This window comes from Octopus bimaculoides, chromosome 13 (genome assembly GCF_001194135.2).
Source record: "Octopus bimaculoides isolate UCB-OBI-ISO-001 chromosome 13, ASM119413v2, whole genome shotgun sequence".
NCBI lineage: Eukaryota > Metazoa > Mollusca > Cephalopoda > Octopoda > Octopodidae > Octopus > Octopus bimaculoides.
The window spans coordinates 29,127,465-29,143,659 of NC_068993.1; the positions used below are offsets into that span (position 1 = coordinate 29,127,465).

The 16,195-nt window shown below is 36.6% G+C and overlaps 1 protein-coding gene across 3 annotated transcripts in view; it reads right to left on the bottom strand.

The window, feature by feature from the left end:
• The window catches only part of LOC106880368 (rho GTPase-activating protein 7), a 216,516-nt gene that overhangs the window by 89,315 nt on the left and 111,006 nt on the right, over positions 1-16,195 (bottom strand). For all 3 annotated transcript variants that reach the window (XM_052972397.1, XM_052972398.1, XM_052972399.1), the window contains exon 4: positions 8,496-8,556. In XM_052972397.1, the coding sequence (XP_052828357.1) occupies positions 8,496-8,556 (61 nt within the window). The remainder of the gene's footprint in view (positions 1-8,495; positions 8,557-16,195) is intronic.

Consider the following 16,195-nt stretch of genomic DNA (forward strand, 5'->3'; position numbering starts at 1 on the left):
GAAACAATTTCAACTGCAGTGTAGAAGGAGTTTATAAGCCATTTAAAAACACACAAAAACCATTAGATTCACTTCGGATGCTGCACAGAATTTTGTCAGTGAACAGGTCGTGGTTTCAAAGCGACGAAAACATTTTGACAAATTAAATTTAAATGTTAGAGTGAATTTAACAGATTTTGTGTGTTTTTAAATGGCTTATAAACACCTTCCACGCTGTAATTGTTTATATATATACACACACACACGGAAATATATAAAAACACAACGCTCATTATTATATTAGGAGATATCACAAATGGAGAACCCCAGGACTGAACCGGCTGAATTGTTTGACAGAAGTACACCAAAAATTTTGTTGCATCCCTAACTGATGTCATCCAAAACCCAGAGCAAATACCTGTCTGGCTGACTGAAGGAACAATATACCGTCTACCAACAACTGAAGACATGAAAAATCCAAAGTACTACCAACCAATTACATAACCCAACACCACCTACAAGATCTTCATAGCCATACTAACTGAAAGAATATACACTTTCCTGGAACAGAACTCTATCCTTCCACTACCTCAAAAAGGTTGTAAAAGGAATTCTTATGGATGCAAAGATCAATTACTCATAAATAAAATGATTGTAGAGAATTGCTGGAGCAATAAGAATAACCTGAGTATGTCATGGATAGACTACAGGAAAGTGTTTGATAGTGTTGCACATAATTAGCTACTCAAAGCCCTTGAGATATACAAGATCTCTCCTGTAGTCTCCAAGTTCTTACTAGGTAGCATACCCAAGTGGAATACATGTCTCCTTCTAAACCATAGTAATGAGATGAGCCGCAATATCAAATGAGGCATCTTTCAAGGTGACTCCCTCTCCTCATTACTCTTTTGCATGACACTGATCTCACTCTCACACGAACTGAGTAACACCAAGTATGGGTTCAAAATGTATAATATTATAAATCATCTGTTTTATATGGACGATCTGAAGCTGTTTACTAGAAATGATGAAGAGCTAGTAGGACTGTTAACAACTGTTAAAGAGTTCAGCAATGACATCAGGATGAATTTCGGCCTTGATAAGTGTGCTAAAGCAACTTTTGTAAAAGGAAAACCCAAGCAAATAGCTTCTATTAAATTAGATACCAACACTACCATCAAGGAGCTTGACTCACAAGGAAGCTATAAATACCCAGGGATAAACAAAGGAGACAGTATACAACATGCTATTATGAAGGAAAAAATAAGAAAGGAGTATTACAGGAGAGTAAGACTCATACTAAAAACTGAACTCAACTCCAAAAATTGTATTGAAGCCATTAACACCCTGGCACTTCCAATACAGTTTTGACATAATTAACTGGAATCTTACAGACCTCCAATGCCTGGACAGGAAGACAAGAAAACTATTAACATCTAAGAACATGCACCACCCAAAAGCAGACGTTGATCATCTGTACCTACCTAGAAGTAATGGGGGTAGAAGAATGATGCAAGTAGAACTATGTTATAAGACCTCCACAATAGCAATGAACAAGTACTTATCTAGTACAGAGGACTGGATGCTGTGGCTTGTGTGCAAACATGAAAGCAGCAAAAAATCACATTCTATTGTCAAGGAAGCTTGCAAATTCGCATGGGAACTTGGCATTAACCCTGAATTAGATGAAGAACCTGAAACTACTTCCATGAAAAAAACGAAACAAATCAAACAGATTGCAAAAAAGAACAGGCAGAAACAAATTGAGGAGTGGTGGAGCCAGAAGCCTCTGCATGAACAGTGTATACTTTGAAGCCGAAATGCTGATGTAGACCAAGCAACAATCTATCAGTGGCTGAGAAGCTCAGGACTGAAAGCAGACACTGAAGGTTTTGTGTTGGCGGCACAAGACCAAAGCTTGCTCATGAAAAACTACCAGGCTATCATTCATCAACACGGTTCTGACCCTAAATGCAGATTCTGTGATATATTTGAGGAAACAATGGACCATCTTGTCTCAGGATGTCCTATGCTGACACCAAACAAATACAGAAATTGCCTTGATAGGATAGGACAGTATCTACATTGGAAAATATGTCAACACTACAAAATCAACTCTCCTGCTTCCTGGTATGAACATCATCCTGAGCCAGTCATTGAAGGTAAAAATGTCACTATCCTTTGGGATTTTCCAGTCAACACCAACAGAACAATCCAGGCTAATCAACCAGACATAGTCATTAAAGATAGAGAAGAAAATACTTGTAGTCTAATAGATGTAAGTGTTCCCACTGATAAAAATATATCAATAAAGGAATTTGATAAATGAAGCAAATATAAGGACCTGGAAATTGAAATACAAAAAATGTGGTACCCTAAAGTGAGAACTGTTCCTGTTATTGTGGTGCCTTTGGTATAATAAGAAAGGGATGTCAGAAATATTTAGATGACATCCCAGGAAAACCATGTCTCAGAGAAATCCAAAAGATTGTGCTGACAAGTACTGTCCACATCCTTAGAAAAACCCTATCAATTATGTATTGTATTACAAGATATTTCGCTACTGCCCCTGCCACTTGCCCTCCCAAAGCTTTCCGTCATACTGTAATATCTCTCATCCTTCACTCACCCTAGGACGCTGACTGTGTCTCGGCAAGTGATCGTAACAAACATGCAGGTTAAAAGTAAATAGTAATAGTAGTAGTAGTAGTAGTAGTAGTAGTAGTTGTTGTTATTATAATCCTTTCTTCTATACACACAGGGACTGAAATTTTGTGACGGGGCTAGTAAATTACATTGACCCCCCCAGTACTTACTGGTACTCATTTCAATGATACCAAAAGGACAAAAGGCAAAGATGACCACTGCAGAATTTGAACTAGAAATGTAAAGATGGATAAAAGCATTTTATCTGGCTTGCTAACAATTCTGCCAAATCATTACTTTAATAATAATAATAATGTTTTCGCATTTTGGCATAAGGCTAGGAATTCTGAGGGAGGTCATAAGTCAATTACATTGACCCCAGTGTTCAAACTGGTTCTTATGTTATTGATCCTCAAAGGATGAAAGGCAAAGTCAATCTCGGCAGAATGTAAGGATGGACAAAATGCTGCTAAGCATTTTGCCTGGTATGTTAATGGTTCCGCCAGCTTTCCACCTGAATTTAATAATAAAAATGGTCACTCCCATTAATTTCAATGTATGAATTTTTGAAGGTAAGGATTAAAAAAAAAAGGAAAGTTTTAAAAATAAAAGAAGTTAGATCTATTTGTGATGGATATGTGAATGTAATTTGAGTCCAAGTATGGATTTTGCTATGAAGTCACAAAGGGGACAATGAGATTTTGATTTTGATTGGGATTGGACAAATGTGTCTATTATTGCAGGATATAATTCTTTTATTGTTCTGTTTCTTTAACTCTAATTGTTTAGATGCATTGTGACACATTTTACACCACTCAGATCAATCCAGGTAATAACTTTCCTAAGATATAAGAATTTTAGTGGTTGTTTCAACTTATCCTTATACCTAAGGAGGGAATTTTCCTTTACTGTGGAATTTCTGTATTTGTTGGCCATACAAAAGAATTTTTGAATGTAATTATCTTGCATTTGAACGACATGTTTTGCCCATCTGCACTGAATTCTTGACAGAATTTTATGTCGCAGATATTGCACAGACAGTACATAGGAAAGGTTCCAAGTTTCTTTATGTCTGTAGTAGAGAGTCCATGCTTCTGCCCTGTACAAAAGTGGGCTCAAAAGATTTGTATTCACTTATTTTAGTTTTTAAACTAACATCAACATCCCATAAATGATGAGAAATTTTTCCAAAAGCACTTGATGCCTTAGATATTCTGATTTTGTTATCAAGATTACTCTTACAGTTTATTGTACTTCCAAGATATTTAAATGATCTGACCTATTTGAGTGGCTTATTGTCAATCATCACATTTGAATCTTGAGTATGTTCTGTCCCAGGCTTTGTTTGGGATAAAATTTTCCAAAGTGTCTCATGATTCCCCATATGAATGGGTTTGATCAAGTTAACAAAGATTATGTACAATTCAGTATTTTGCTCATGTGCTTTCTCTTTAACTTGCCTAAGGGCAAAAATCAAGTCAACTGTTATGCATAACAAACTTGTTCTCCTGTGATTATTACATACACTCTTTTTCCCTTTGTTTCTGTGCAAGTGTGTTACAATAATGCAAGGGAAGATCTTCACTGGTCCTTATCCTAATACTGCTAATGAAATCCCTTGTTTAGGTAAAAGAAAATATTAAATAACTATATAAGAGGAGGATATTAATGAAGCTAGAAACATCACAGAAACCAGTTAAAACCACCTGAACAAGCAAGTTTTGAAATTCTACTTAATGAATTGAATAAGAAAGAGTAGGGATAAAGAATTTTAGCTATTTAGAACAAGAATAGGCATGTTCACAGTGACAAAACAGAAACTTGTAGTGCACACAAGCTCTTTAAAGCATTATGGCTAGCTATTGAACCTGAAATTTTAAGAAATTAAATAGGAAATATAAAACCCACTGGAAGATAATGGTGAAGATAAAGGTATTGCAAGTGCTAAATTATCACAATGAAAAAAGTGCTGAGTTAGATAGACTGACTTGAATGAAATGAAATAAAATCTTCAGAGAGCCTGACAGAATGATGATAAAGAATAAAAATACACAAAGAATTTTACAATACTATAGGATATGTGCTACTTACTTCTCTTCTGATGGTAAATAATCTATACAAGACAGGTAAATTGAGAACAGACAGACTTGGTGGAAAAGATGGAGAGAAGAGAACATCAAGAGCTTGAGATAGGAGGTGGGTTAAAGTACTGCTCCTTAAAGAAGGTGCATTAAGAAAAGAGACATTAAAACACCAGAAATAAAATACAATGTGAAGAAAGAAAAGAGAAGAATAAAAATTTTTAAATATGCATAAAATGTGCTTCCAAATATTTGTAGATATTCATCATGCATTTTCTTCTTGTGGAAACACATTTTACACAAATTTAAAAGACAACTGGAAAAGATATTCTAGACCATAGGCCCACCACCCACCGGGCCACAAAGAAATAAGCAGGGTTTTCTGCAGTGACAATAACCAAAACAAAATTATGAAGTAGACTAGACATAAGGAACACTTAGAGTGTCATTGACTCCCAAATGGGACTGTCTAGTTGCAGGAAAACAAGCTCAGGGCTCCCACTGATTCTACATTATGGTGAGTTGATATTGATGTGATGATAATGCAATAGATATTAGTTCGGGGAAACTAAGAACGCAAGTGTGTGGTCAGGCTGGAGCCCAGACACGGAGTCAAAAGATTATACTTTTTTTCTTCCCTTTCATAAATTGCTCTTTATTGAAATGTACTTAAATTACACATATGTGTCACTATCGGTCTGCTGAAAGAGTGTCTGACATGAAACTAGTCTGTGGTATAAAAAAGGTCAGAGACCACTGTTCTAAATGATAGTTTCATTTTATACATAATCTTAATAAATTTACGGAATTAAAAAAATCATATTAATGGCATACACTACAATATAAAATTCATGTTGGGTTTTGATTAGAAGAAACAACTACTTTCAGACATTTTGCTTATGCAAGCAGAGAGAAGACAGAAAAGCACATCTACTATACATCCCTGGATTAAAAGCAGTATCTTCTTTTCACATCCTGTCATTCTAAACATCACTAAATTTGCATAAGTTGGGGCAACTTTAGTACCCATCAGAGTTCCTGATATCATTATATTGCATCACTGAATAAGAAATAACTGTTTGTTAATATGAATCTAAGCTAGTGAATAATGAAGTCTTTCAATGCATTCTGGTAACTTAAACTAGTATGCATCAAACTAATCTTTAATTGCAATGTTTTTATAGTCATGGGAAAAATTAATGTATAAATTAACAACATCAAAGGAAACAATAATTGCATTTTGGCTCACTGTTATTGGTGATTAAATATATCTAGATCATCTCACAAAATACTGTACATGTTTTAAGTAGGACTTCAATTACTAACTGTGTATTTCACAGGAAAGACCTGCAATAATTAGCCTTAGTTTCAAATCATCTGAAGATAGTATTTTGATGGTATTTTAGGAGATGGTTTTAAAGTTTTTGCATGTCTATAGTTGTCTACCTTTTTTACACTATTATTTTCTAACATTTTAAGTACAATTTCTTTATAAAAATTTGTACCGATGACAACATCAGCATTGCCTTTATTAGCTTCTTCAACTGAAATGTCAAAGTTGTTTTGGAGGTCATTTAAATTTTTCCTTTCTAGTTTTGAGTTCTTTCGCAAATGTACATGTTCTTCCTAGCAGTGTCAAAATATATATTTTTTTTTATGAATCAGGATCAACACAAATAAGTACAAAATGTCCAAGTTAAGTGAAATATGAGATATATATCAAAATTGGTTAATTCACTGGCATGAAAACCGGGATGTGATGACTCAGGACAAATTCACACAGTCAATAACAAATAAAGTCTGTAGTTCACATCACCAATAAAATATAATGTACTGAATTGTTTATTCATGAAGCAAAGAAAATAAGTTCATTGTTACTTAGTCCTGAAGACCACATGCTTACATTTCAGTATGTGGTGATGATGGTGAGTGCACACATGCAATGCAAAACAAGGGAATATTCAGAGGTGAGCAAATGTATGTTCCCATAAATTTGTGTGTGTGAGTGAGAAGAGAGAGAGAGAGAGAGAGAGAGAGAGAGAGAGAGAGAGAGAGAGAGAGAGAGAGAGAGAGAGAGAGAGAGAGAGAGAGAGAGAGAAAGAGAGAGAGAGAAAGAGAGAGAGAGAGAGAGAGATTATGTCAGTGCACGTGTGTGAAAAGAATATTTGAGCTTTTTATCAAAAAAAATCCATTAGTTCCATGTAGCTATTTTCACTTGATTGAGAGAAAGTAAATGGTAAAAGACAAAAACAGAGAGTGTAAGTAAGAGATTAAGTCTCAGATAGTTGTTAGTGGTGCCTTTTATGTGATACTTAACTCTTTCATCACCAACTCAGCTGAAACTGGCTCTGGCTCTGTAGGAGAAATGTCCTGCTTTCATAAGTTTTAAATTAAAATCTTCTGCCAAACCTTAGTCACAATTTATGCTTCTAACACTAGCTTAATGCTAACTAAGTTATTTTACTAAATTCTTTGTTATATTTAAAATAAGCGAAAGAAACACAGAGCATCTCAAAACAAATATGGTAACAAAAGGGTAACAATTTTAATGAGTTATCTAAGAGTTGAGTTGAATTGTGCAAGTTCTGCAGTCGCCGATTCTCATGTTGTCTTGCAAACAATTCGCACATGCAAGTGTTACCAGTCGAGAACTCCACATACCGGAAGCCAGCAAGTGTATGGGGTCATCAGGAGAGAATGCGCGCCTACCTCTTGACGGCATCAATGCACACGAGCCCCCCTCACTCATATGAGGCCCCGCTTGCTAGATCAACTGGTTATTAAATAAAGCTAAATATTTCTCTAGCCAACGCTCATTGTCTCTTTTTAACCAATTTCAGTGGCTAGCCTTCTCCACTGTAGTTTGGATATCAGTCATGGTGGTATTTACCTTACGATGAGTTAGGCCTGTGTCTTCACATTTCTAAGAGTTGAGTTGAATTTTGCAAGTGTCCAATTCTCATGTAAATATGTTGTTTTTCCTAGACTGAAAAAGTCCTTGTCACTAACTGGGTTCATCTAGATTTTCTAGGAGACATCTGGTTTTTGTAGGGACCATCTTGTTTTTTGTAGGGGCCATCTGGTTTTTCTAGATGTCATTTAGTTTTTCTGTAGCCATCTATTCTCTTTTGTTTTTGTCTTCAATTTAAAGAAAAATTCTGAAAATTGTAGTTTTGCATGAGTGAAGTTGAAGCTTTAGCTTTAGATCTGGTCAGGTTCCTGCTGCAGGAACTATGCTAGAAAGACTAAGTAGTTTCAATGCATTGCATATTTTCAATCAAACCAGAATAGAATGATAAAAATTAAAATCTTTACAGATTTCAAAAGAATTGGCTGAGATGCCTGGACCTTGTTGCTAAACTGAGACAATTCCAGTCACACAAAATGTATGGTAATCATATATAGATAGATGTCTGGTTGGCTGGTAGGATAGATGGGTAGATGAATAGATGAATTGGATAAATAAAAACAGCAGAGATACACATTTATTTACTATTAATTAGTTTATCAACTCTGAAGGAAATATGATGAAATAAGTTTATTACAAGAATTGTGTGCACATGTGTTATCGAATCATTAACCACGAAATCTGTCAAATTACAAACAGATACCTTAGAGATGAAGACAAAAGTAGTGGTGGTGGTGGTGGTGAGAATAATAAATGAATAAAATAACAAGAATAACTATAATAAACTACACAAAACAAGAGCCCCACTCCCCACCCACACAAAAAAGAAAAGGAATGGAACAAAAAAAAATGACAATATGATTTAAAATTTTACTACTTACAGTTTTACTTCTGGTTGTATCTATCTGGACTTTAGAACATCTGTTAAGAATATCCAGACGTCTTTGAAAAAGAAAAGAGAAAACTGACGTTTTATTGATTTATACAATTGGCCTTTGGACACTTATGGATTTTTATTTTTATTTTCTGTCTTAATCTAATGTTTTCTCTTTTTTGAAGTTATATATATGTATATTATATTGTGTTCTGAGATTTATTGTATCTTTTATTTGATGAAACAATGAAAACTATTGATAAAAAAGATATTGATGAATTCACACACAAGCAAATCACTGTAGGAGGCCCAGTCAAGAAATAGCTCAATTTTTCAGTATTAATAATCAAACAATGAATAAAATAGATGAGAGGTTGAATGACATTACTAAGTGAAGAAGAGACTTGGGAGGCTGCATACGGTTTCTGAGGTAGGTCAAGAATAAGCCAAGAGAAAATGAGAGGTTGTAAATTCTATGGATAAGTTGCATATTGCATAAGAATGTTATTAAATGATCTTGGACATGAACTAAGAGTTGCAAGAGAACAGTCAATAGTTTCAAAAGCTAATAAGACCAGCAAGTTCAACTGGTTTAAAGAGTTCTGTTACAAGGAAGAAGAGTTTGGTCATCAATGTGGTCTGGTAAAAGCAAATTCTGCAAATTCCAATTCATACAAAATATGTTATCATCATCATCATTTAACGTCTGTTTTCCATGCTGGCATGGGTTGGAAGGTTTGACTGAAAACTAATAAGCTGGGGAACTGCACCAGGTTTCAATCTGATTTGACATGGTTTCTACAGCTGGATGACCTTCCTAATGCCAATCCCTCCAAGAATGTAGTGGCTGCCTTTTATGTGCCACTGGCATGGGTGTCAGTTACAGAACACCAGCATTGGCCATGACTACGATCTCACTCAGCGTGACAGGTCTTCTCAAGCACAGTATATTGCCAAAGGTCTCGGTCACTTGTCATTGCCTCCATGAGGCCCAAAGTTAGAAGGGTACGTTCTAAATGCCAGATATGCAATACTGGTATTGGCCATGACTATGATTTCACTTGGCTTGATAGGTCTTCTCAAGCGCAGTTTATCACTCAACATTCAAAGGGTGCTTTTTACGTGCCAGATACATGACACTGGCATTAGCCATGACTGTGATTTCACTTGGCTTGCACGGTCTTCTCAAGCACAGTATATCACCAAAGGTCTTGGTCACTTGTCATTGTTTCCATGAGGCCCAGCATTCGAAGATCATGCTTCATCACCTCATTCCTTGTCTACCTGGGTCTACCTCTTCCATAGGGTTCCCTCCACAGTTATAAATCAGCACTTCTTTACACAGCTGTCCTTGTCCATATCACATGGCCATACCAATGCAGTTGTCTCTCTTGCACACCACATCTGATGCCTCTTATGCCCAACTTTTCACTAAAGACACTCACACTCTGTTGTACATGTACAGTGAAGCATACTAACTGCATTTCTTTTAAGCCTTTACATGTCCTTGACAGTCACAGCCCATGTCTCACTGCCATGTAGCATGGCTTTTAGCACACAGGCATCGTACAATCTGCTTTTCACTCTGACAGAGAGAGGCCTTTTGTTACCAATGGAGGTAGGAGCTCTCAGAACTTTGCCCAGTCTATTCTTATTCCAGCAGCTATGCTCTTGAAGCATCCACCTCCACTACTGACTTGGTCACCTAGGTAATGGAAGCTATCAACTACTTCTAGTTTCTTTCCCTGGCATTTGATGGAGTCTATTTTCTGTACATTTTTTATCTTAATTGTACCTGTGCACCTTCCACACACAAAAACTATTTTCTCTGTTAACCTTCCTCTGATATTGCTGCACTTCTTATGTGTCTATAGCTTGCACTGGATACACCTTATGGAATTCCTACCTATGCTAAAGATTGAGCAAGGCAATTTACCAGAAGAGTCTCCTGATTTGTCTGCTCTCCTACTTACTAAAACTTTGATTTTTGCTAGATTAACTCTTTCATTCTAGACCTTGCTTTTCATGCCTGAAATTTCTTCTCTAGTTCTGGTAGTGATTTGGCTATAAAAACAAACAAGGTCATCAGCATAGAGGAGCTCCCAAAGGCAGCCTGTCTTAAATTCCTGTTATTGCCTGGAGGACTATGATGAACAAGAGGGGGGTGAGGACTGATCCTTGGTGAACCCTACTTGTACTCTGAATTTCTCACCATATTTGTTGCCAACCTTCACCTTACTGACAGTATGACTTGTACATGGCTTGTTAAGCTCTCATCAACCACTCATCTATTACTAGCTTCTACCAGATAAGGGAGTAGAGGACTCTGTCAAAGGCTTTCTTCATGTAGACAAAAGCCAGGTACAAGGGGTTTATTTTTTGTCTACATATTTCTCCTGCAGAAACTTCACCAGAAATATAGCATCAGTTGTGCTCCTACCTGGTAAAAATCTGAATTGCATCTCATTTACACTACCTCTCTCCCTAATTAATTGTGCTATGACCCTTTCTGTGACTTTCATCACCTGGTCCAGCAGTTTGATGTTTCTATAATTATTCCTGTTTAAGTTTTTTTTTTAATTCCTGCCTTTGTAGCAGTTGACTATGATGCTGCTACACCAATTGTTGGGTATGATTCCCTAATGGACAACCTGATTAATTATACAGGTGACTAGACTATATCCTACTCCACCATATATTTGAAGCATCTCAGTGGAGATTCTTGATGGACTGGGGACTATACCTTTCTTCATGTCCTTAATTTCTTTATCTACCAAAGTACTGTCAATTTGAATAGCTGGTCCCTCAGCTGGGTTAAGATTTGGCAGACTTTCCTCCTCCCATTCATTCTCCCCATTTATCAGCCTTTCATAGTGACATCTCCAAGCCTCTTTTTGGGGGGGAATCATTAAATGCAAGTGCACCATCATCCATGCGGACACATTTCTCTCTTATGACATCATGATTTTCTCTCACACACTGTCTTGCAATCCGAAACACTTTAAGTCTCTGGTCCTCACATCACAGAACATAGGCAAACTTCTTTTCTGCTTCTACCCTGGCTAGATATACTTGTCTCCTAGCTTCCCTTCTCACTATCTGATACAGTTCCCTGCTACCCCTCACACTTCCAGTCCTTCCAGGCCTGTTATTTTGCTCTAATGGCCTTGTCTTACAGCATTGTTTCACCACCACATTGCCATGGGTCCGGATGGGATTTTGCACCAGTCACAAATTTTGTCCATGACATGCAGCAAGCTGTCCCACAGGAATTCCCAGTTGCCCTCTATGTCACAAGTCTGTAGTTCCTTGCCCCTCTCATTAGATTTCTCAATTAGGATGTTCCTAAATCTCTGACCGTATAAAGTGTCCTTAAGCTTCCAAATCCTTCTTTTCCAGATTAGTCAGCTTCTTGGCATCAATCTGGCCTGAAGTCTATGGTCACTAATGACTATTCTATGCTGGGGGGCACATTCTTCACCAGGGAAGGTCTTTGTATTTGATAGCAACCTGTGAGAATGTAATCGATCTGGCTAGCATGGTCACCTAATTGGTAGGTTATCAAGGTGGCTTTCTGGCTTCCTGAAGTTGATGCTGCAGATAAATAGGTTATACACATTACAGGACTCCAGTAGTTTTGTCCCCTCTTCGTTTTGGGAACCAATTCCATGGCCCCCATGTACACCATGGAAGATACTAGGCTGCTGCCCAATATTCCCAATGAAATCCTCAGCCACAGAGATGATATCATTGTTGTTCGTCTTTGAAGTAGCCTACAATCCTTTTGTTCATTTGGTAGATCCACTTGGGGGTCATAGGCAGAGATAACTGTTGCTGTACTATTCTGCAAAATTAGCGTGAGCTTAAGTACTCTTTTGCACACTCTGACTACCTCTATGACCTTATTCACCCAGTTCTCTGCAAGAAGTATGCCCACACCACCTACCCCATCACTGTTACCTTCCCAGAAGATTTTATACCTATGTGTCTTGCCTGTGAGGAATCTGGCTGAATCTCCTCTCCACCTTACTTCTTGGATGCAACATACATCAATGCGCCTCCATTCAAGCAGCTCTACAATCTCACCAGACCTACCTTTCAATGTGCCTACACTGACAGTGCCAACTCTGAGAACTGGGAAAGGGATGTCAGAAAAAACACGAGAAGGGGGAGGGGGGGTCATGGTATTCAGTACCTCAAAAGAAGGTTTCAATGTGTGCTTGATAAGAGACATATCACATCAGTTTTTTCTTGCTTTAATCTACCATCATTCAATCATGTTAAAATTGTTTCCCCTATTGAGAGTGAGTGTAATACAAACATTGTAAATATAAGCGTTATTGCAACAAACATAAATGAGTCAATGTTTAAATTAAGTAAATAATCAGCTATTGGTTAATCCATTGTATGCAGAGAGAAAGGAGTAGGTGGTTTGTTAATTTACTAAGTAATGCATCACCTTTCGATACATGTAGTAATACAGATGCAATTGCTGGTAGTGGGTGGAGGGGGAGCTATGACAGACTTCTGGTACAGAGGCAATGCTTATCATACTGGTGATAGTGCAGAGGTGGAGCCTTGTAGGGGTTTCTGGTATAAGAGAAGAGATTTCCGGAATAGTGGTGGAGTGGGATTGGGTGGGTGTATTGCGGAAAAGTTAAAAGGCATACTTTACTGCAGGAGAGAGAGAAGGGGGGAGAGAGAGAGAGAGAGAGAGAGAGAGAGAGAGAGAGAGAGAGAGAGAGAGAGAGAGATCACAGGAAATCATGGTGTGGAGCAAAAAGGAAAAGTTAAAACATGAGAGCTGGGTTGTTGGCAAGGAACAGCTGAAAGAACAGCTTAAAAGTTGGAGGCACTAAACAGAGAATAATTTGAGTGATTGGCAGATCAGAGCTAATCTTTGTTGAAAGTCATCTATATGTTCAAAAATATTGTCAAAAATTTGGGAAAAGGTCTTTTGCCCTTTTAACCCAATGTTGATAAGAAAACCAAAGTTTTTAAGAAAATGGACCCTCATACCATACAAGTTTGGAAAAGAACTTATACTATGAAATCTCTGAAATGAGTTGTTCAAAGATTTAATAGATGGTTGCATGCAAGAATATTAAAAAATTACATCAATTATGTAGCTGGGAGAAGCCGCTGGATAAACTTGGATGAGTCTGTCATAGATGATTTAATCAAATCCATGCTTAATTGGGTGAAAGCTGCAATATTAGCCAAAGGAAGGCTTACAAAATACTGAGATAATATCTCATTCACTTAAATTAATTTTAGGTGTCAAAAGGCTTCAACTAGAACATCTTCAAATTTTTGACTGATCTTTGAATTACTATATTACTGGATCTTCAAATTATTATATCTTTCTTTTCCTGACTGGTTGTTTCTAGAAGTCCTTCTAATCCCAAACCCAAAATCACTAACCACTAACTTACGTTGGGTTGCACATTCCTCACTTCGGAAAGACTTTGCAAGCACCTGTCTATATACTGGTAATATAACATAAGTGAGAAGGATGGAAGAGAGAATGGAGAAAAAGGAGTTACATGTTGCTCTGAATCTGTTGTATAGAGAAAGGATTTCGTATATAAATTTTTGACTTTGTGGCTAAAAGAGTTTTTTTTTATTTTGTAGTATAGAAAAAAAGTCATATTTAACTGACCCAGATCTGGTTTCACTGATTTCAGCTTTTTAAAGTTTGGTATAATTTTTCCATATTCAAAAGCATGTGTGGATTAATGAATAAATAGGCATGTTGCTTATGACATTTTCGAAACAAGGGACATAACTTTGGCTTGTGTTTTGCATCACTTGTGATTGAAAGTAATTGATTTTTGTTTCCATTAGAAGAGTGTTTTCTACTCATATATATAACCTACATAGCAGATATACAAACATCTCAAATTTACCTATTTTTCTGAAGACTAAAAAAAGTGATGAACAGCCTTAATCAATTGTTGATCCTTACTGAAGTCTCATTAGGTGTCTAACGTCACTTGACCAATTTCAGGGAAACAAGTAGTCAATCTGTTTATATACATATCAAATCTAGTGGTTCCAGAGGACAAGGGCTACTAATTTGTATACCATAAGTGTTTAACACTTTATTTAATATCAGAGACCTGTCAATGGGGAAACCAGTCCACACAGTATCAAAGTGTGATATTAGTATATGTAAACCTATGTAATAGACACACAAACATGTCACGATTTTCATGCACCTGTTTTTGAATATGTTATGTACATAAAGCAGCTTTAATGTATTTTAACTTGAGAAATAGAGTATTAGACAACAGTTCGAGTTCTTTTTACCCGTCTTTCTATTCTCTCTTTATTTATTTCTCTCCTTTTTATTTCTCTGACATCCAATATTTCTGTCTCTTCCCCTTATTTCTTTAACATATTAATTGAATTAAATATAAAGTAAGCTTTTATTATGTAACAACATAAACTAACTGCTAAGTTACTAGACAAATTAGTTAATGTATGTCAATATCTTTTCATATGCTTCAAAGTAAGCATTTTTATGTTAATGTATGTTTATGCTAAGCACATACATGCATATATGTAAAAAAAAATTAAAACAGTCAATATACCATTGTATTACATTGTATTAGATGTAAGTACCTACTATCTAGCAGACTAGAATTAATTACACTTTTGTATCAATGAGGAATGCCAGTTAACTTTACAATCTAACTAAATTTTCAAAATCTGATGCCAAATGATATATTAACCTTTCTTTTGTTAGGTTGATATAGTCCACTAACAATAAGTATTTTTCTCATAGAAATTCACTCCTATTTAGATGGAACTAAAATATTAGCACTCCCTTTTAAGGAACACAGACATTAATTTGGTTGATTGAGAAATCAAGAGGTTTGATTTGTGGCTGACCTAAATATATCCATTAAATGCTGTATTCTTCTAGTTTGTTAAACTTTACTGTAAATCTCAAATCCCCATCATATGTTGCTAAAATATTTGGCAACATATCGCCTAAAATATTCGGAATCACTGCTAAGATGCTTAAAATATGAGGCAGTGTGGGTTATGGTCTTGTCACCCACATCGCAAACATTTGGTGAGCTAGGCATTATCTACTGAAGACTGGAACCAACAGATTGTGTGGAGGAAACCACCAGATTCATTCAATGGGTAGGAAGGTAGACCAGCAAGCATTGTGGAGCACAAACAGGGCACAGTGAGACACAAAGGACACTGTGGCCATCCACTGCATCTCAACTTGTCTTTGGTTGTCTTGACTTCGTCCTGTCACTAGAATGAGATAGGAAGGGATGAGAGAATGAAGCTGATGATGTTGCATAATCCTCTCTCATTGTAATCCATGTCACATGCCAATCAAGACATAATTTCATCCCTACTCACCTTGAACTCCTGTGGCAATTGCCTCTCAATGCCTGGCATAAAACCACCCCCTTCCCAACTGTGACTCCACCAGTTGAAGGAGATTTAAGTATTATGATCTACATGGCAATCTCATTAGTACTACGGCCATGCAAACAAGCACCCAATACACTCTGTTAAGTGGTTGGCATTAGGAAGGTCATCCAACCATAGAAATGCCAGAGCAGATATAGGAGTTTGATGCAATCCACTGGCTCATCAGATCCTATACCAAATTGTGAAACCCATGCAGCATGGAAGACAGATGTGAAGCAGATGATGATGATGATTTTATATATA